Genomic DNA, 21,745 nt, shown 5'->3' with positions numbered 1-21,745 from the left:
CGAACGAGATCCTCGGACTCCGTGTCACGCTTTCGCTTAACAGGCGAACAGCCATCCGATGACTGAAAACGGTCAGAGCTGCCCCAATGGTTACAGCCAGGACACTGGACCTGTCCTGAAGGGACTGATTTGTGCTTTAAGGGTCTAGAAACCTTCCGCCAAGGTTTCTTATGCGGCAAATCGTCGGAAGACGAGGAGAACTTAGTCTCCCCCGTCTTATGGTAAGGACGTTCTTGATGAGAAACATCTGATACCTTAGAGGGAACGTCTGTACGTCGGTTTACACCTCTCGCTCCCTTAAGTCCTACGACATTCCTTCTCCCTGGTGCAGGGGAGCCTGAAAGAGGTCTCGGACTAGGGGAGCGACAAGCACGAACAGACGAACCCTCGGTCGCAACACTAAACACATTTTGCGCACTTTCCACTTTACCACTTTGACTTTCCACTTTACCACTTTGACTCTCTAACAGCTTAACATCGGACATAAGCTGGTTCCTGTCCGAGGCTAAGGTTTCAACCTTCTCACCCAACGCTTGAATAGCTAAAAACATATCGCGCATTGAAGGTTCATGAGTGCCAATAGGGGGTTCAGAAACTACCACTACAGGGGAAGGATTAGGTTCAGGGGCATGGGAGGAGGAAAATTCTAAAGATCTAGACGAGCTTCTCCTCGCCCTATCTCTTTCGAGTTTCCGAGTATATTTTTCATACTCTAACCACTCGAACTCCGATAAAACCACACACTCCTCACACCGATCTCCTAATTGGCAGGATTTACCCCAGCAATTAGCACAAACAGTATGAGGGTTGATAGAATCTTTCGGAAGACGTTTGTTACAATCTTTCGCACATTTGCGATATACAGGAGAAGGGTCAGCCATTATGAACAACCAGAGAAAATCCAAAGGAAAGCCAAGTTCATCAACAAAAAACAAAAAAAGGGTTTCAAGAGTTTTATTGAAGGAACAACCAACACAGCGAAAGCCAATAAAACCAAAACAAAACTCCACCAATTCGGTAGAAAACTCGAGGTCTAGAGCGAGCGGAACCAATGTTGTCGGTGACACCGACAGAGAAGAACTGGTTTGGTTGAGAAGTATATGCGGTATCTGGCCGATAGTTGGCGCTGGTGGGCACACCCGCAACCTTCATGGCGATCGCTCGCGAGTTTTTGGAATCTGTCGGGCTGTCGGAGACGTCAGCTATTTATATATTCACCGGCTAAGTTTAATATTTAAAAATAAAGAATATGTAAAATAGATATAATGGAAAAAAGTAAAAAAGAAAAAGAGAAAAGTAGGGCATAAAAGGATGAAAGAGTAAGGTAGAAGTATGTAAAGAAAGAGTAAAGTAGATGGATATAAAAGAAAGTGTATAGTAGATGGATATAATGAAGGTGTAAAGAAGGATATAAAAGAGTAAAGTAGAAAGATATAAAAGAAAGTATAGTAGATGGAAATAACCAAAGAATGTGTAAAGAAAAGTCAACTTGAAGAATATAAAGAATGTGCAGCAATGGGCCAGACGAATTCTGCAAAGATCTTTAGGTAATACTGTACCTACAATACATCATTTAAGGTGCACCGATGGCATCATTAACCTGTACGACCCAAAATTGATTGTGGCAGACTTGATGACATCTCTGGGGTGTGTTCATGAAAAGCTGTGGTTTTCAGTAAGGGAAAGTCGAAAACTATTGAATTACTGAGAATGGGCCAAGCCTAACCTTAGGTTTCTGGGTCTAGCATATCCTCAAAACAAATAAAGTACTGTACCATTAAGAATTAATATGTATTGAAAAATGTTATTTTTATTAATAAAATAAATTTTTGAATATACTTACCCGATAATCATGTAGCTGTCAACTCCGTTGCCCGACAGAATTCTATGGAGGGATACGCCAGCTATCACAATACTAGAAGGGGGTGTACTTACCAGCGCCACCTGTGGCCAGGTACTCAATCATTTGTTGTTTACACCTCCTCAATTATTCCTCGGTCCACTGGTTCTCTCTGGGGAGGAAAGGGAGGGTCGATTAAATCATGATTATCGGGTAAGTATATTCAAAAATTTATTTTATTAATAAAAATAACATTTTTCAATATTAAACTTACCCGATAATCATGTAGCTGATTCACACCCAGGGAGGTGGGTGAAAACCAGTGTACATGATTAAAGGATAGCTAAGTATCCCCAAATTTCATATAACAGTTATCTCAAATAACAATGAAATAATAAGTACCTGGTAAGGAAGTCGAATAGAACCGTTACTCTGCCTTTTATTTAAAGTTCGTCTTCCTTACTGAGCGCAGCGTTCCTCTTGGAGGCTGAATCAACCCAAAGGTGCCAAAGTACAAGGGGTTGCAACCCTACTAAAGGACCTCTACCAAACCTTTAACCCAGGCGCTTCTCAAGAATGAATAGACCACCCGCCAAATCCAAGGATGCGGAAGGCTTCTTAGCCTACCGTAACAACCATAAAACAACAACAAAAGTATTCAAGAGAAAGGTTAAAAAAAGGTTATGGGATTATGGGAATGTAGTGGCTGAGCCCTCACCTACTACTGCACTCGCTGCTACGAATGGTCCCAGGGTGTAGCAGTTCTCGTAAAGAGACTGGACATCTTTCAGATAAAATGATGCAAACACTGACTTGCTCCTCCAATAGGTTGCATCCATAATGCTCTGCAGAGAACGGTTTTTATTAAAGGCCAACGAAGTAGCTACAGCTCTTACTTCGTGGGTCCTTACCTTCAGCAATGCAAGGTCTTCCTCCTTTAAGTGAGAATGTGCTTCTCTGATCAGAAGCCTTATATAGTACGAAAGCCCATTCTTGGACATGGGTCTCGAGGGTTTCTTGATGGCACACCATAAGGCTTCTGACTGTCCTCGAATAGGTTTAGACCTCTTCAGATAATATTTGAGAGCTCTGACAGGGCAAAGAACTCTCTCTAGTTCGTTACCTACCATGTTGGAGAGGCTAGGTATTTCGAACGATCTAGGCCAAGGACGTGAAGGAAGCTCGTTCTTTGCTAGGAATCCAAGCTGAAAAGAACATGTAGCTGATTCGGTTGTGAAACCAATGTTCTTGCTGAAGGCATGAACCTCACTGACTCTCTTAGCTGTTGCAAGGCAAACGAGAAAAGCAGTCTTGAGGGTAAGATCCTTGAAGGAAGCTGACTGGAGAGGTTCGAACCTAGATGTCATAAGGAACCTTAAGACTACGTCCAGATTCCAGCCTGGAGTGGAAAGACGACGTTCTTTAGACGTCTCAAAAGACTTGAGAATGTCTTGAAGGTCCTTGTTGGAAGACAGGTCCAAACCCCTGTGGCGGAGGACTGAGGCCAACATGCTCCTATACCCCTTAATCGTAGATGTTGAAAGGGATCTCTCATTCCTAAGATGAAGAAGGAAGTCAGCTATTTGGATCACAGAGGTATTGGTAGAGGATATTGAATTGGCTCTACACCAGCTTCGGAAGACCTCCCACTTAGACTGGTAGACTCTACGAGTGGAAATTCTTCTAGCTCTGGCAATCGCACTGGCTGCCTCCTTCGAAAAGCCTCTAGCTCTAGCGAATCTTTCGACAGTCTGAAGGCAGTCAGTCGAAGAGCGTGGAGGTTTGGGTGCAACCTGTCTACGTGTGGTTGACGTAGAAGGTCCACTCTTAGAGGTAGAGTCCTGGGGAAGTCGACTAGCCATTGACGTACCTCTGTGTACCATTCTCTTGCAGGCCAAAGGGGAGCAACCAGCGTCAGCCGTGTCCCTTCGTGCGAGACGAATTTCTGCAGAACTTTGTTTATAATCTTGAACGGAGGGAATGCGTACAGGTCGAGATGGGACCAGTTCAGAAGAAAAGCATCTACATGAACCGCTGCAGGGTCTGGAACAGGGGAACAATAAAGCGGAAGTCTCTTGGTGATGGAGGTGGCAAACAGGTCTATGGTAGGTTGACCCCACAACGTCCAAAGTCTGTTGCACACACTCTTGTGGAGGGTCCATTCCGTGGGAATGACCTGATTCCTTCTGCTGAGGCGATCCGCTGAAACATTCATATCGCCCTGGATGAACCTCGTGACCAGAGTGAGGTTTAGACCTCTTGACCAAATGAGGAGGTCCCTTGCGATCTCGTAAAGGCTCCTCGAATGGGTCCCTCCTTGCTTGGAGATGTAAGCCAAGGCTGTGGTGTTGTCTGAATTGACCTCCACCACTTTGCCTAGCAGGAGGGACTTGAAGTTCAACAGGGCAAGATGGACTGCTAACAGTTCCTTGCAATTGATGTGGAGTAATCCTTGTTCCTTGTTCCACACTCCTGAGCATTCCCGTCCGTCCAAGGTCGCACCCCAGCCCGAGTCCGATGCATCCGAGAAGAGATGAAGATGGGGGGTCTGGATGGCCAATGATAGACCCTCCTTGAGAAGAAGATTGTGCTTCCACCACCGGAGAGTGGTCTTCATCTCTTGGTTGATAGGGATAGAGACTGCTTCTAGAGTCGAGCCCTTGTCCCAATGAGCTGCAAGATGGAATTGAAGAGGGCGGAGGTGGAGTCTCCCCAGCTCGACAAACAGGGCCAGAGATGAGAGGGTCCCTGTGAGACTCATCCACTGTCTTACTGAGCAATTGCTCCTCTTCAGCATGCTCATGATGCACTGTAGGGCTTGGTTTATCCTGGGGGCCGATGGAAAAGCCCGAAAATCCCGACTCTGAATCTCCATTCCCAGGTACACAATGGATTGGGAGGGAATGAGTTGAGATTTCTCTAAATTGACTAATAGACCTAGGTCTCTGATTAGATCTAAAGTCCAAGAGAGGTTCTCCAGACAACGACGACTCGTGGAGGCTCTCAACAGCCAGTCGTCTAGGTAGAGGGAGGCTCTGATGTTCGATAAGTGCAGGAATTTCGCTACATTCCTCATCAGATGAGTAAAGACCATAGGAGCTGTGCTTAGGCCAAAACACAGGGCTTGGAACTGATAGACAACCTTTCCGAAAACGAATCTCAGGAAAGGTTGGGAGTCTGGATGAATGGGAACGTGAAAGTATGCATCTTTCAAGTCCAACGAGACCATCCAGTCCTCCTGTCTGACCGCTGCTAAGACCGACTTGGTCGTCTCCATAGTGAACGTCTGCTTGGTGACATACTCGTTGAGAGAGCTGACGTCCAGCACCGGTCTCCAACCTCCTGTCTTTTTGGCCACAAGAAAGAGACGGTTGTAGAAGCCCGGGGATTGATGATCCCGGACTATAACCACTGCCTTCTTCTGCACAAGTAGCGACACCTCCTGTTGCAATGCTAGCCTCTTGTCCTCTTCTTTGTAGTTGGGAGAGAGGTTGATGGGCGATGTGGTCAGAGGCGGTTTGAGGCAGAATGGAATCCTGTAACCGTACCTCAGCCAACTGACAGACTGTGCGTCTGCACCTCTCTTCTCCCAGGCTTGCCAGAAGATCTTGAGCCTGGCACCTACTGTTGTCTGGAGAATCTGAGAGTCAGTGCTTTCCCTTTGATGTCCTGGGTCCTTTCTTAGACTTGCCCCTGTGAGAGACTGGACGGGAGCTTCCTCGGCTGGGGGCTCTACCACGAAAGGGCGGTATGAACCTAGTGGCCGGGGTATCAGCCACTGGAGAGCGATAAGTCTTGGGGACAGAGGTGGTAACCTTAGACTTACGAGCCGATGAAGCTACAAGATCGTGCGTGTCCTTCTGTATCGGGGCAGCCGACAAGTCCTTAACTAGCTCCTCGGGAAAGAGGAACTTTGAGAGTGGAGCAAAAAGGAGCTGTGACCGCTGGCACGGTGTAATGCTGGCTGAGAGGAAGGAACACAGTTGTTCTCTTTTCTTCAACACCCCTGATACAAATAACGACGCTAGCTCACCCGATCCATCCCTGATAGCCTTATCCATGCAGGACATAATCAACATGGCAGAGTCTTTGTCCGCAGAAGATGTTTTCTTGCTGAGGGCTCCCAGGCACCAGTCGAGAAAATTGAACATTTCGAACGCTCTGAACAACCCTTTCAGAAGATGATCCAGGTCTGAGAAGGTCCAACAAACCTTCGAGCGTCTCATCGCAGTCCTCCTAGGCGAGTCCACCAGACTTGAGAAGTCAGCCTGGGCAGAGGCAGGAACTCCCAAGCCTGGTGCTTCCCCTGTGGCATACCAAACGCAACCTTTCGATGCGAGCTTCGTTGGAGGGAACATGAAGGAAGTCTTGCCCAGGTGTTGTTTAGACTGAAGCCACTCCCCTAAGGTCCTTAAGGCCCTCTTGGAGGATCTAGCTAGGACAAGCTTAGTATAGCTCGACTTAGCTTGTTGCACGCCTAGCGAAAACTCAGATGGAGGAGAGCGGGGAACAGCAGAGACGAAGTGGTCAGGGTAAAGCTCCCTGAGTAGAGCCAAGACCTTTCTAAAATCAACAGACAATGGAGAAAGCTTAGACTCCTCCACGTCTGATGAGGGATCAAGATGTGCCTCCTCATCATCCGACACTTCATCAGCAGAAGGTAGCGAAGCAAAAGGACCAGAATGCTGAGCCGCAGAGTCAGAACGGGTAGGAACAACAACAGAGGTTTCCTCAACCTGAGGGAGAACCTGAGGTTCAGACTGCATAGGTTGAACAACAGTCGGAGCAGAAGGCAGGTGCAAGGGTGAAGGAGGTTGACTCCTAGCAAGAGTTGCACCCAAGGATTGCACCAGCTGAGCGGAGGACGGAGGCGGAGTAGTCCGTTCCTGTTCCTGAGAGATGAGTGGAGCATGAGAAGGTTGAGGCTGCGCAGAACAAGGTAAAGTTCTAGCAAGCTGAGGCTCCTGAGGCGCAAGTGCATGGTGTAGATGAGCTTGCCTAGATGAGGGTTGAACTCGGTGCAGCGCTGGTGCAGCAGACAGACTCACGGAGGGGAGAGGTTGTTGTACCCCAACCGAGAGTTGCACCACTGGTGGAGCAACAAGGGGAGGAGGAGGAAGAGTGTAATTCTCCTGATCCCTAAGCAGAGATTGCCTTAAAGAAGGCTGAGGCTGAACAACACTGTGAACAGCAAACTCCGAAAGTGGTTCAATATCGTACGCCTGGCAGATGGTGCTGCGACCAGGCGGAGCAGGTGCAGGCTGGGCGAGCACAGGCGGAGCAGGTGCAGGCTGGGCGAGCACAGGTGCAGCGAGAACAGGTGGAGGGAGTGCAGGCGGAGCAGGTGCAGGCTGGGAGAGCACAGGCGGAGCAGGTGCAGGCTGGGCGAGCACAGGTGCAGCGAGAACAGGTGGAGGGAGTGCAGGAGGTGCAACACTCTCAGCCCGACATTCACGCATTAAGTCCGAAAGCTGAACTTGCATGGACTGAAGCAGGGTCCACTTGGGGTCGGCAGAAGCGATAAAAGACTGAGGTAAAGTCACAGTCGGGGTCTGTATAGGCAGAACCTTACTCCTCTTGGGCGGAGTACTGTCGATCGATGACAGAGGCGAGTCGGAGCTGAGCCAATGACTGCAACCTGGCTGAGCACTCGCTGACTGAACTCTACGTTTCAGCGGTCTCGAGACCTGAGACCAACGTTTCTTCCCTGCATGAAGATCAGCGGACGAGAAGACGGGCTCAATCGTCTGCAGGTGGGAGTGACGGTCTAAGGAAGACACGCCCGCAACCACCGAGGATAATTCTGTGCGCCTAACAAGGCCTGTCGAACCCTTAAGCCCTTCGACATTGCTTCTCCCCTGGGCATGGGAGCTTGCAAGAGGTCCCGGACTGGGAGGACGACTGGCTCGCACAGAAAAATCCTCACGCACCACACTGGCACCACTAGCACTTGGCACTGCACAGACACTAGCACTCGTCACAGCACTGGCACTATTTCCACCCACTGCACTCTTGACCTTCAGTTCTTTAACCTCGGCCATCAGAGACTTATGGTCACTTACCACTGATTCTACTTTATCTCCTAAAGCCTGAATAGCACGCAAAACAGTTGACATATCAGGCGGAGGGCACACAGTAGGTTCGGGGGTAGCCACTACAGGGGTAGGAAAAGGTAGGGGATCATGAGGTGAGGAAAACATAGAAGAGTGAGAAGAACTTCTCCTAGCTCTAGTTCTCTCTAACTTGGATGAATATTTTAAAAGACGTACAAAATCCAATTCCGAAAGTCCGGCGCACTCCTCACACCGATTTTCTAATAGACAGGGCCTGTCCCTACAGTCAGAACAAGCGGTGTGAGGATCTACCGAGACCTTCGGAATACGCCTATTGCAAGACCTACATCGTCTATGGGAGGGAGCTTGCGAAACGTCAGACATCTTGTTTCAAAGAGTAAGTCAAAGGGTGATCCAAAAAACAAGCAAAAATTCATTAACCGTTATCAGAGTTTATATAAAAGCTAACTAGCTAATATAAAAAGGATTCCAGTATGCGACAGCCGTTAATCTAAGAGAATACTTCACCAAATATCCATGAATAAACTCGAAGACCATGAGCGTATCCCAGAACGTCTAGCCGGAAGCACGACAGAGGAATAATTGAGGAGGTGTAAACAACAAATGATTGAGTACCTGGCCACAGGTGGCGCTGGTAAGTACACCCCCTTCTAGTATTGTGATAGCTGGCGTATCCCTCCATAGAATTCTGTCGGGCAACGGAGTTGACAGCTACATGATTATCGGGTAAGTTTAATATTGAAAAAACCAAATTTCCACAAAATTATCCTAGGAATTTTTTTCGTTTAACCAACATTCTCAACCAAACGTAAATGTATTAACGTCATTGGGATTACACTACAGTTGAGCAGTTTTTAAGGCTTTCAAATAACTAAGTCTGGATACAGTATACTGAATTTTAGAACTACTAAATTAACTGATAAAGGCAGAAGTGTTAATGTACCATTAAGCTACAACCAAGACATTTATACAGTAGCTCTATTAGGTAAATATTTACCCAGTTACCACCACCAGTACAGTATACATATTAAAAGTTTAAGTTTCTCAATGTAACCTAACCTAGCCCAGCCTATTCTAAGAGGAAAGCGGAGCGAAAAACTAGTAAACATATTCAGTTTCACTCCATGTTGATAAGACTCTTAACATATTTATAATCACACAAATTTGTTTCTTCCAATTAATTGTCCTTAAGATAAGTTTTCCTGGAAACGCTGAGTTGCCACGTGAAATAACAACAGAATCATACATCAGTGTGCACGGATCAGGGGACGGAGTTGCAAATCGGGGATCCATCCACCTCGATAAGCGAGGACAATTGCTTGGGTCAAACTCGTTTGAGGGTGCCTTAGGTTATTAGCATCAGGTTTCGTTGATTTCCCTACTAGTTGAATAAACCTTAAGACCTTAATCTCCTTAGAAAATGGGAGGACTGATATTTTATTTCCCTATTAAGAGAAAATTACGTAAATTAACTATCTTGTTAATAGGCAACGTCTCCTGGAAAAGCTCCATGATACAAAGCTTATTGAGGGGTTACCTCCAGTATCAACGGATATATATATTTCAATATTTATTTGCGGTGAAATTTTCACTATTTATTTGCGGTGAAAATTTCACTATTTATTTGCGATGAAAATAAGTGTCATTTTGGAAGAAAACGGGCGTTTCTCTATAGAAAAGAGCAGTTTTTCAGTAGAAAAGTTTTCCCCGTCCGTAACTATAATATAATCAACCGTAACCTCAATTGACCTGGGAATCCATATCCTTACACATGATGCAAGGTCATACTGCCGAAAGGCAACAGGGCCATTAATAAGCAAAAGGGCAATTTAATAATATAAGGGCATTATGTACAGAACTAATCAGGAAGTGGAAAAAGTACACTAAGTCTTGGCCTAACTCACTATAATTAAAAATTGCTAATTTTCATGGCAAGAAATTAAAATATCTACTTAATAAACACATTCGTTCATTGTAAATACACCATTTATTTCAATGAATTACTCATTAAATAAACCTATTAATCATTCTAATACAAATATAAAGATTTATTGCACAACATACATATGATGATAGGAAAAAATGTCTCATATTGAAGGAAGCTAAATACCCAATATGGACAATTTTTATCGCAATACATCAGCAATTTGACAATTTGAAAACACTAGTGGCTTATTTAAATACAAAGTAGTATTTATGAATATTGGATTTAAATCCTCATAAATTTAAAATGATTAATATATTACTTATAAAAACTTACTTGACATCCGACACAGAGTTGCAGTGTAAACAAACCATGGTTGAATTATATATATTAGGCTGATTTGCAAGGACTCTAAAGGAAGGTTAAGTTAAGTTTGATTTTATGAAAATCACTTAATATGAACAACAAAAAAGAACAATGCTGATATTATATATGGTAAATACATACACCTTTAAGACGAAATATCGAAATTTATTAATAATAAAAACAACTATCTCTCTCTCTCCCTCTTCTAATACAAAATTGATAAGAATCTATCCAAGTTCTAAGGGTAAAATGAACCAATAATAATGCATATGTTTATTATTCAAAACTTAATCTGTAATATATTCTGCATATATATATATATATATATATATATATATATATATATATATATATATATATATATATATATATATATATATATAATATATATATAATATATGAATATATATATAATGCATACATAGCCTATATATATATATATATATATATATATATATATATATATATATATATATATATATATATATATATATACAGTATATTCTTACTTTGAATTTCTTAATCACAGAACAATAAATAAAAAAATCATTAAAGGTTACAGAACCCTTTCAAATTTATAGGTTATATATCAAGAGAAAGTTAGTATATTATCTAATTTCTTAGAAAAAAAAAAAGGCCTCCTGGTACCCCCAAAAGTTCCTATGGGTGAGAACACCAGTCATTTTCATATACCCCAGCACATATGCTGGTACGCATTCTCAGCTGGTTTGACTGGTATGTTTAACATTCCCTGCTGGTTTGATTGGTACTTAATAGTCTAGGATTGAAAGCAGTCCCAGATACCTGAAGTCCGAGTAGTGAGCAACGCTGTCATTCAACGTTACTTCGGTATGTACTGTTTTATACGCTTACGTTTTGAGTTTAAATAACAAATTAGTAATTGCCTTGAATCACTTTTCCCTTCATTAACTGTAAATGACATCTTTTTGTCCACTATTTACTTTATTTTTATTATTATTGTTATCAAATTATCATTATTTTTATCAACGTCTCAGATGGCTTGGTGCTGGAATTTGTTCTTTAGAGCAATGTGAAGATAAAGATGCTGCTAGCCAAGCAGGAAGAGATACAGACGACTGAATAAATGTAAAGCAACGAAAGCACCGCAGAACACGTTTGGTACATGTTTCTACGACCGGTGTTCAGGCACACAAGCTCTACCGTAGGTAAGGTTGAAATTCTTTAAAGGTGAATGTTGTGAATCATCTTATCCTAAGGGTTAGAAAATTAGTAGCGATCTTACCTGGATGAATTTTGCCATTTCAGAAAACTCCTTTGTAAAAATACAGTTACATGGTTTCTGGATTGCTTTCAGACTGTATTTTAATAGTAATAATTCTCTGAGTATGTTGAACTTATACAAAAACTTCTGAATTAAACAATATTAATCCTAAATTTCCTTTCACAACTTTGGACTGTGTAGCCAATGTTTTTTTTTTTTTTATTTGTGAGGTATGTAAGTCACACACATAATCTGCATGAAGTATGGCAACAATACGCTAAAAGATGCCAGAATACAGAAGGTCCTCAGCTTAAAAACATCCAGAGATACATACATAAATCCAACTGAAATCGTAAGTCTCAATTTATATCAAAAGTTCATAGCGAAATACTATAATAAACAATATTAGTTTAATGCAGTAAGCTGGAAGGCATTTACAATATAAAACGAGGCTATTTGTTGATTTTTTCTTTTTTTTTTTTGCAGCTGATAATCATAGGCATGAGATTTAGGTTAGGCCAAAATTTAACAAAATTCAACTTAAAACAAGTTCTTGGAACCTATTAAGTTAGTAAGCTGAGGTCTTTCTGTATGCATATCTGAAACATTTATATGACGAAAGTCAGGAAAGGTATATAAACTATGCTGTCAGTTGGGTTAATGTTTCTTACGAGAAGTTCATTACAACGGGTTAGGAAATAAACACTGCTGTCTATGGATAGGACGTTTGCGATGAGTTCCGTGAGCGTCTCTAAACCATAAGCTCGATTAAAAACGTCAGTGTTGCCAGGATCATGCCGGAGAGCCACACGACTAGCATACCCTGCAAACATAGATGCATTGATGATGTGGAAACTATTATTATTATTATTATTATTATTATTATTATTAGCTAAGCTACAACTCTAGTTGGTAAAGTAGGCTGCTATAAGCCCAAGGGCTTCATCAGGGAAAAATAGCCTGGTGAGGAAAGGAAATAAAGAAACAGATAGAATAGTGTGCCTGGGTGTACCCTCCGACAAGAGTACTCTAATCCATAACAGTGGAAGACCATGGTACTGAGGCTATGGCACTATCCAAGGCTAGAGAACAATTGTTTGATTTTGGAGTGTCCTTCTAGAAGAGCTGCTTACCATAGCTAAAGAGTCTCTTCTACCCTTACTAAGAGGAAAGTAGCAACTGAGCAGTTACAATGCAGTAGTTAACTCCCTGAGAGAAGAATTGTTTGTCTGCACTTTGTGGTGGTCGATGTGGTAACGTCCCTGACTGGTGAACGCCAGACTGGGGTTCAAGTCCCGCTCCAACTCGGTAATTCCTTTAGTCACTGTAACCTCCTCAGCTTCCTTGTGAACTAAGGATGGCGGGTCTTGGGAATCTATCTGCTGAGTCAACAGCAGCCATTGCCTAGCCCTCCTTGATCCTAGCTTGGGTGGAGAGGGGGAGCCTGGGAGCTGATCATATGTATATATGGCCAGTCTCTAGGGCCTTGTTCTGCTCGATAGGGCAATGTCACTGTCCCTAGCCTCTGTCATTCATGAGCGGTCTTTAAACCTTTGAACACGTAAGACAAGCAGTGCTAAACCAAGTTTTGGCAGATCACTCTCAGATACAATTAGCACCTACATACCACATATTCATACCAACAACCAACATATCAATCTATCACCACATACTCATAACACACTAAATCCATACATGCCAGATAATCTCTACTCAATAATAGTTATTTATATCATCAAATTAGCCAGTAGAAAATAAATATGCAGTGCAGACTCTCACCTAGTCCATATAGAAGTATAATTGTTCAGTGGTCACTTTCCTCTTGGTAAGGGTAGAAGAGACACTTTAGCTATGGTAAGCAGCTCTTCTAGGAGAAGGACACTCCAAAATCAAACCATTGTTCTCTAGTCTTAGGGTAGTACAATAGCCTCTGTACCACTATCTTAGGGGTAGAGTTCCCTTGCTTGAGGGTACACTCGGGCACGCTGTTCTATCTTGTTTCTCTTCCTCTTGTTTTGTTAAAGTTTTATAATTTTATAGGAAATTTTTATCTTAATGTTGTTGTTGTTGTTGTTATTATTATTATAATTATTATTATTATTGTTGTTGTTGTTGTTGTTTTTGTTGTTATTATTATTATTATTATTATTATCATTATTTTCATTACCATTATTATTATTATTATTATTATTATTATTATTATTATTATAATTATCATTATTATTATTTTCATTATTATGATTATTATTATTATTATCATTATTATTATTATTATTATTATTATTATTATTATTATTATTATGATTTTCAATACTATAATTATTATTATTATCAATATTATTATTGTTATTACTATTATTATTATTATTATTATTATCATTTTCCAGACGTGATTATATACTAATACCATAATATTATAGTATCACTGTAAGTTTCTTTATAAATATTTTCATATATGGGACTTAAATTGAACACCACCACCACCACTACTACTACTACTACTACTACTACTACTAGTACTATTACTACTACTACTACTACTACTACTACTACTATTACTACTGTCACGCAGACTGAAGACTACTGTATGTCAGTTTTTTAATAAATCAAAACTACCAATATTCTAAAACTTCTTAGATTATCATGATATTTGAACTTGTACAAAATATGTTAACTTAAACTTTACGCGTAATGACGGATTAATAACGATAATATACTTAGTTCGCTATTTCATCCGGCATACAAAAATTATTATTTCTAATACAAAATATGTTAGTCTACAATTTACGTGTAATGTGAAATTAATGAAAATGATATTTTTAGTTCATTATCTTTCACACGTCATAAAAAGTGGATATTCCTAAAAACGATGGAGTTAGAAGCGAAGTCCGTCATACTTCCAAATATATTGATCTCATACGAAAATATAAAACCCCAAATCTCCTACATTTTTTATAGATATATTCAACAAATATAGAAAACAGCAGTTTATCTTAGTTCCAACCCGTTAAAAGAATAAAAATCGTACCCAGACACTGGTGAGAGAAAACGCTTCTTGGACGGTGATCTTGGTCGGGGCTCGGGCGCAAGTTGTCGAGTTGACCAGCCTGGTCATCCTCCAGTGCTGGTATATACCGCTGCTCTCCAGAATCCCGAGTCTTAGGGATGAAGGGAGAGAAATTGAAGGAATAGATAAACGATCGACGTAATTTACCGTATAGTATGCTATGCGTATTAACGTAATGAAACGCTTTGTGCCATACCGAAACGGTATTCAACGCGTAAAGATCTCCACTTTAGCAGAGACACACATTGTGTTGTGATGCAGTATTGCTAAACAGATATACAACCAACTCATTTCTAAACATTAGAGAATGTAAGAAATTCAGTTATAAACACTTTCATATATATATATATATGAGAGAAAGTACTGAATCATTACCTGTAATTAATCGCAGGTAAAATGGGGTTACCCTTTTTAGCGATTATGCCACAGGTGAAAGGTAACACGGATTCGCGAGCTATGTAGAAGTCACAGCGCCCTAGAGAGGGGAGACAGACAGAGGCAAATGATTAGTAACTGATTATGTATACCTGTATGTGCATATATAAATGTATATCTTAATAATTTACCACAGGTGAATAACGACCAGGTCCACAGTTAGATACTCAGGTCGATGGACCTTTATACCAGACTGTGATCACTTCTATCGACACAGCGGTCTTTTTATCACACCACAATCAGGTCTATCGACCCAGCGGGCCTTTTATCAGACCGCGATCAGATATATTGACACAGCAGGCTTTTTACCATACAACGATCAGGTATATTGTCATAGCGGGCTTTTTATTAGATCTCGATCACATCTATTGACCCAGAGGGTGTTTTATCAGACTGTGATCAGGTCTATCAACCCAACGGGCATTTTATCAGACCGCGATCACATCTATTGACCCAGAGGGTTTTTTTTTTTTATCAGACTGTGATCTGGTCTATCGACCAAGTGGGTTTTTTATCAGACTGTGATCAGGTCTATCAACAAAACAGGCTTTTTATCAGACAGAGATCAGATACGTCTGTTGCGAGAAAGAAACTCTGTTCCTCCAACTAAATGATCGAGTGTCTCAACCAGTGGATTAAGTGTACCTTTGCTCTAAGTAGTGAATGAGGTACCTGGTTGCTAGTAAGCTTTGGAGGGTCACAATATTCATGGAAAACTGTAAGACTAACAATGACGACACCTACCCGTCTGGCTGTAGTCATCGGCAATGATTTTTATCACCCTCTCATTGTCCGTCAGAAGGACGTGGGACCCTCTCCGGACGAGTCGCTCCGTGGCACTGGGAAGCTCGACGTTCGGGAGATAAAGCAGACGTCTTTTGTCCTTCAGCTTCCTTACATCGAGTAGGACTCCGAAGGTGGCTTCCTGTGGTCGAATACAAAGAAGAGGATTCTTACGTCCAGTAGGACTCCAAAGGTGGCCTCCTGCCGTCGAGTACATAGGTACTTTTAGGAGGAATTTTATTGGGATGTTCTTTAGGAAGATTACAATCCTCTGGTTAACTTAGAAATGTATAGAAAGTTTTCTTAAAAGGACTATGACCTATAAGTTGATAAACTCACATACATAGTTTTTTAAATTATCAGGAAGAGAGGTACTTATGTTATCTCTCATGATATAATTCTCAAGATTAAAATCATTAAAGAAAAGTGATGCTGTGAAGACCATAAAAATATCTTGGAGACTCGTATCAATGCGATTAAATTTTAGGTTGTGAAATGATATATTGAAATATTGATAAGAACGAATTGGAAAGTGGATAAAATAAAAATTTACTAAAGATGATGGAGAATTCAAATGGTATCTTGACATGGAACAAAATAAGAACTTGCTCCAAGAAAATTAGAAAAATGAATTTAGAATGACATCTAATTTCAGTTGATATGAAAAAATTTACCATATTACAGCGTAACATCTTCAACTCACTTAATTGGTAAGTTGAAAAAGACGAACAGAAGAAGCAATTGGAAATTTATCCCCATCAAGATAAAAAACCTAATTGAAATAAAACAAACCAAACCCAAACTAGAATCTAAAGGGAAACTCTTTTCAACATAACATTAAAACAGATTGAATATTTAAAATCGCCACACTGCGACAGCTAAATTGGAAATTTACTTTGACAAAACTGAACACAAATCAGGGAACTCAATTTGATAATGATGTAAAACCTAAACCATAAATTATTTGGATTAAGCTGGAAAAACTATATCAGAAACCTCACTTTAATGCACCTGGGAAAATTAATTTGGAAACTTGCTTCGACGAAGCTGGGTAAGGTAAACTGGGACACTTAAAGGTAACTTATGAATTGCCTAGAAAATGACCATCTATAGATATGACCTAGATTGACCATATATACATATGATCAACACCCACGACCCTTCTCCATCAAGCAAGATCAGGGAAGGTCAGGAAATGGCTGTTGAAGCCTCAGCAGGTAGACCTTTCATCCATTTCAACTGATTGGCTGGAAGAGATGTCTTAAATATCACAACTTGCCGCAACAAAGCAGCAAACCTCTAATGCCTTTGAAACAGTTGATAATACTATATCAAGGATAATCTGGCACTACTAGAAACTATGGAGCCTAAGCAGGTCTCGAACACGAGTCTAATAGATTACCAGGCAGGGAAGTATCAAACAGCCTACCACGACTTGCTGCAACCGACTGGGAAAATTTACAAAACTAAATCATGATCAATGTGGAGCAACTAGACCGGAAACTCACTTCGATGAAACTGGAGAAGATTGTGTTTCTCTCCATGATTAGTCCCATGGACGGATGATCTACCAAGTCCTGCAGGGACTGAATGGGCCTGGTGATGATGCGGGATGAGAGGAGGGAGATGAGGCTGCAGTTGTAAGACCAGAAGAGGACGACCGTCAGGCACATCCAAGATCCCGTCAGAAGCCTCTTCCATTCGTGGGTGATTTTCGCACGTGTGCCTGGTAATACGTGTGGTATGAGAGGGTTTATTGTGTATGTATATATATAATATATATATATATATATATATATATATATATATATATATATATATATATATAAATATATATATATATATATATACATATATATATATATATATATATATATATATATATATATATATGTATGTATATAAATTCTTGATAAAAAAAAGAGAGGAAAGTTGGACCGTTATATGACAGTACCTTCAATAAAAAAAAATTATAATTGCAATAAAATATTACACAAATCTCTGTTATTTCACTTATATGCATTCTCATCATCATGCTTTTTACCTTTTATTTCATCATAAACTTCAGATGTGAAGCTTCATGAACAATTTGAGCTTAGTCGAAAGCTTGAAGCTTATCTTATTTATCAGTAAAAATTAATGTTTTCTTATAAAAAAAAATAATTCTCATTTGTTGGAAATCTTTTAAAATGAGTCCGCTTTACAATTCAGAACTTGACGTTCCTTAGAAACTTCTATAACTTTCACCAAGAATATGGACCATCCCGTCACAAGCTGTAAGCTAGCTCTACCGTAAGCTAGCTCTACCGTAAGCATGCGTAATAGTCGGTAATGTTTATCAACTTCCTTTCAGTCAACCTACTAGATGCTGGTTTGTATGAAGCTCAGTGTACTTGCATAGAAACATTTGTACTTACTTTGGTTCAAACCGATCCGTAAGTAGATGAACAGATTTTTCTGTACCCAGGCACTGTAGCTGCTGTACTTTGGCTTCCTTTCCATCAGGAGTACTGTAACCCACACTGCTACCAGGGAGAGAAACAGCCCTAGCCACACCATAGGTTGAAAAGGATTGGCAAAGCCCCAGGGATCAATGCTGGGACTTCCATTTGGAGCCAGCATCTGACCTCGGGCGACTCTCACCGCACGGGCGTAGTCGACTGCTTGGTCCCTGGCTTCGGAACGGCACACGGTTGCCGCGACCAAGTCTGCATCCTTAAAAGAAACGTTTTTTAAACAGAAGACGTGGGATCTTTGTAGTTGTGGAAGGATCTTCCTAATCATACAGTCGAATCGGTGGAACTACAAAATCTCAAACATGCAGTGAATATTTTGATGTTCAACAGGCTGACATGAATCTCATTTTGTAGTTTATTTATGAAAGATATATTTTAATGTTACTAATATTTCATTTCAATTGTTCATTACTTCTGTTGTAGATTATTTGCTTCCTTGTTTCCTTTCATCACTGGGATATTTTTCCATGTTGGAGCCCTTGGGCTTATAGCATCCTGCTTTTTCAACTAGGGTTTTAGCTCAGCTAGTAAAATTTGTTAAGTATATTTCCCATTATTTTGTCAATACTTTATTAATTATAGGTTAACTATTAACATCATTATCACTAGTAACATTACAATAGAAGGTGCTGCTCTTTAATTAAAAACATCAAATCAAAGTAAACAAAATAACAAAATTATTAAACAACACTTATATCAAACTGCTTTATAATGATTTACACCAAATAAACTCAACAATCAAACTAATACTACTTGTTAATTTTCCCCAGTTACTTACATTTCTCATCACCATGCCCACCAGGCCTGTCCAGGTCCCGTTGGCCATTCGGGCACCCCATTCTTGGTCAGGAGGTTGGACCAAACTGTACCTGAAATTGGGGAGCTCTCGGTGAGAGGCTGAAGGAGGGGAAGTTGCTAAGATGATTAATTATTAAGATTATTATCTTTATTATCTTTATTATGATAAGAGAAGGTCGTGAAGACAAATTTTGGAAAAAGCTGTTAGGTACTGTTAGGTTTCATTGGCTAGGGAAGAATTATCAAGGAGATTTTCATGAAAAGAACATTTTGACTTTTTTTTTCAGTTTGAAGTTACTATATGTATATTTATACATACACAATATATGTTTATAAATAGTGTGTACTTCAGTGTCTATATACAGTCAACCTTTTTTTCAGTTTGAAGTTACACTATATATATTTATACACACGTAATATATGTGGTTATATATAGTCAACCTTTCTGAGTGGGGTAACCATAACGCGGTGAAAGGCTTTGCATATTGGCACAATCAGCAAAACTGTCCTAGGCAGGTTTGCTGTGAGCAATCAGATGAAAATCTCCTACCATCACCAATACGTACTGGCCAGCGTGGAGATGAAAATTGGCTAAACCCCAGACATGAATTAAGAAGCCTGAGGCCTTTGTCCTACAGTGGACTAGAAACGGCTGTATTTGTTGTTGTGGGTGATTATATTTGTGTGTGTGTTTATATATATATATATATATATATATATATATATATATATATATGTATATGTATATATATATATATATATATATATATATATATATATATATATATATATATATATATATATATATATATGCGTAAAAATCACAGGAAAACGTGATGCTCAGATGCAGAAGAACCACAGGGAAAATGAAAATACGAAATCTAAGATTAAGTTCTGACTAGTTTCGTGATACTTCTTCAGAGGACTGAAGAAGTATCACGAAACTTGTCAGAACGTAATCTTATATTTCGTATTTTCATTTTCCCAGTGGTTCTTCTGCATACACACACACACACACACACACATATATATATATATATATATATATATATATATATACATACAGTATATATATATATATATATATATATATATATATATATATATATATATATATCACAAACAGTCGTGATTTTAATCAATGTAAATATCTACAACAATGGCATTTAATACCTAATTCTACCTTTGGGAATAAAGAGTATATCATTCATATCATAGATGAATTTCCAGTGAATATACATTCCCAAAGGTAGAATTCGGGATTAAATTCCACTGTGGTTAATATATATACATATATATTACCTTACATTCTCCATCAAAAGCAGAGTAACTGCCATATACAATATCTATTGCATATGTTAAGCATGTCCATTAGAGTCCTGTCTCTATAATCAACCCTTGATGATCGCCCTGGCGAAGAGTACCAAGATCACAAGAACACATTGCTTTACTTAAGTTTAGGTCTTCTCGAGTCATTAATAATTGAGCTACGATAAATCAAAAGGCTTTAAACAACTCACGTGAAGTTCATAGACTTGGCCAGCACCTCTACAGTGTCGATTAAGGGCCCAGAAGCTGTGAAACTTCCATCTTCGTTGTCGTCTACAAAACTGTTTGGAGGTCCGTGTTTGGTGGCCACGACGAGGTGGACAGAGTTCAGAAATCTGAGGATTTTTGGGGGGTTAGATGTAGTTAGATAAAGCCAAAATAGGTGTTTTTATTGAGGGTGGTTAGGTTAAGGTTAATGTTAAGGTTATTGTACATATTCGTTTTTGACTTGTTTGGAGGTCCGTGTTTGGTGGCCACGACGAGGTGTACGGAATTTATAAATCTGAGGTTTTTGGGGGTTAGATGGGGTTAAATAAAGTTAAAATAGGTGTTTTTATTGGGGGTGGTTAGGTTAATGTTAAGGTTATTGTACATATGCGTTTTAACTTGTTTCTTTCATGTTATTATTCTATTAAGGGTAAATATTCTTTGAAAGTTAATGTGTTAAAGATGAGGTTTTGAAGGGTTAGACTGGGTTACACAAGGTCAAAATTGGCGTTTTTATTGAGTGGGGTTAAGGTTAAGTTAAGGTTAAGGTTAAAGTTATTGTACATATGCGTTTTAACTTGTTTCTTTCACGTAGTTATTCTATTAAATGGAAACTTTCTTTGAAAGTTAATGCATTGAAGATGTAACAAATAATATCTAAATTATATCTTAACTTTTCATAATATAGAAGTAGGAGTTTAGGCAATGAATAGACAAGATCAAGATTAAATTATTCTAAGCAATAGTTTGGTAACATGATATTGTAGGCAAGTGTAGAATACTAATCTTAATTGATGTTTAGACTAGATTACTCTAAGTGTAGACTATTTAGACTAGATATTCTAGACAGTTATAGTTTGAACAGTAACTTCTGGTTATATTAAAAAAGATCATAGCTTAGACAAGACATTTATAAGATAGATTTCTAATTGACCTACGTTTAGACAGGAGATTTTTAGACAAGCTTGAAGCTTAGACAGTGCATCAAGGCGAGTTAATATTTTAAGTTAATATTTACAAAAATTTCTTTTATCAAGGAGAGATTAGACAAGGGAACTACTTGCCCGTACGCTTGTCTAAAGCGTATTCTAGGAAAGGGAATAGTAGACAAGTATCATAGACAAGTCTACGGCCTAAAACAGTCAAGTGGTAGCTCGCGAACG

At 39.7% G+C, this 21,745-nt stretch overlaps 1 protein-coding gene and 2 long non-coding RNA genes across 3 annotated transcripts in view; all 3 read right to left on the bottom strand.

Moving 5' to 3' along the window:
• LOC137619322 (uncharacterized) overlaps window positions 1-10,195 on the bottom strand; it is a 28,010-nt gene extending 17,815 nt beyond the window's left edge. The window contains exon 1 of the long non-coding RNA XR_011039899.1: window positions 10,175-10,195. This is a non-coding gene — a long non-coding RNA (uncharacterized lncRNA). The remainder of the gene's footprint in view (window positions 1-10,174) is intronic.
• A 1,900-nt stretch (window positions 10,196-12,095) lies between these two features.
• On the bottom strand, window positions 12,096-15,868 carry LOC137619321 (uncharacterized). The gene is made up of 4 exons (XR_011039898.1): window positions 15,694-15,868; window positions 14,890-14,989; window positions 14,476-14,605; window positions 12,096-12,270 (listed from the first exon to the last, which is right to left on the bottom strand). It is a non-coding gene; the product is annotated as an uncharacterized lncRNA (long non-coding RNA).
• A 755-nt stretch (window positions 15,869-16,623) lies between these two features.
• LOC137619189 (glutamate receptor ionotropic, delta-1-like) overlaps window positions 16,624-21,745 on the bottom strand; it is a 14,864-nt gene continuing 9,742 nt past the window's right edge. The window contains exons 3-7 of the mRNA XM_068349374.1: window positions 20,567-20,710; window positions 19,027-19,117; window positions 18,150-18,447; window positions 17,241-17,458; window positions 16,624-16,680 (exon numbers count right to left, since the gene is read on the bottom strand). Of these exons, the coding sequence (XP_068205475.1) occupies window positions 16,624-16,680; window positions 17,241-17,458; window positions 18,150-18,447; window positions 19,027-19,117; window positions 20,567-20,710 (808 nt within the window). The remainder of the gene's footprint in view (window positions 16,681-17,240; window positions 17,459-18,149; window positions 18,448-19,026; window positions 19,118-20,566; window positions 20,711-21,745) is intronic.

Source organism: Palaemon carinicauda, chromosome 25, assembly GCF_036898095.1.
Source record: "Palaemon carinicauda isolate YSFRI2023 chromosome 25, ASM3689809v2, whole genome shotgun sequence".
NCBI lineage: Eukaryota > Metazoa > Arthropoda > Malacostraca > Decapoda > Palaemonidae > Palaemon > Palaemon carinicauda.
This window is presented reverse-complemented; position numbering and strand designations above follow the sequence as displayed.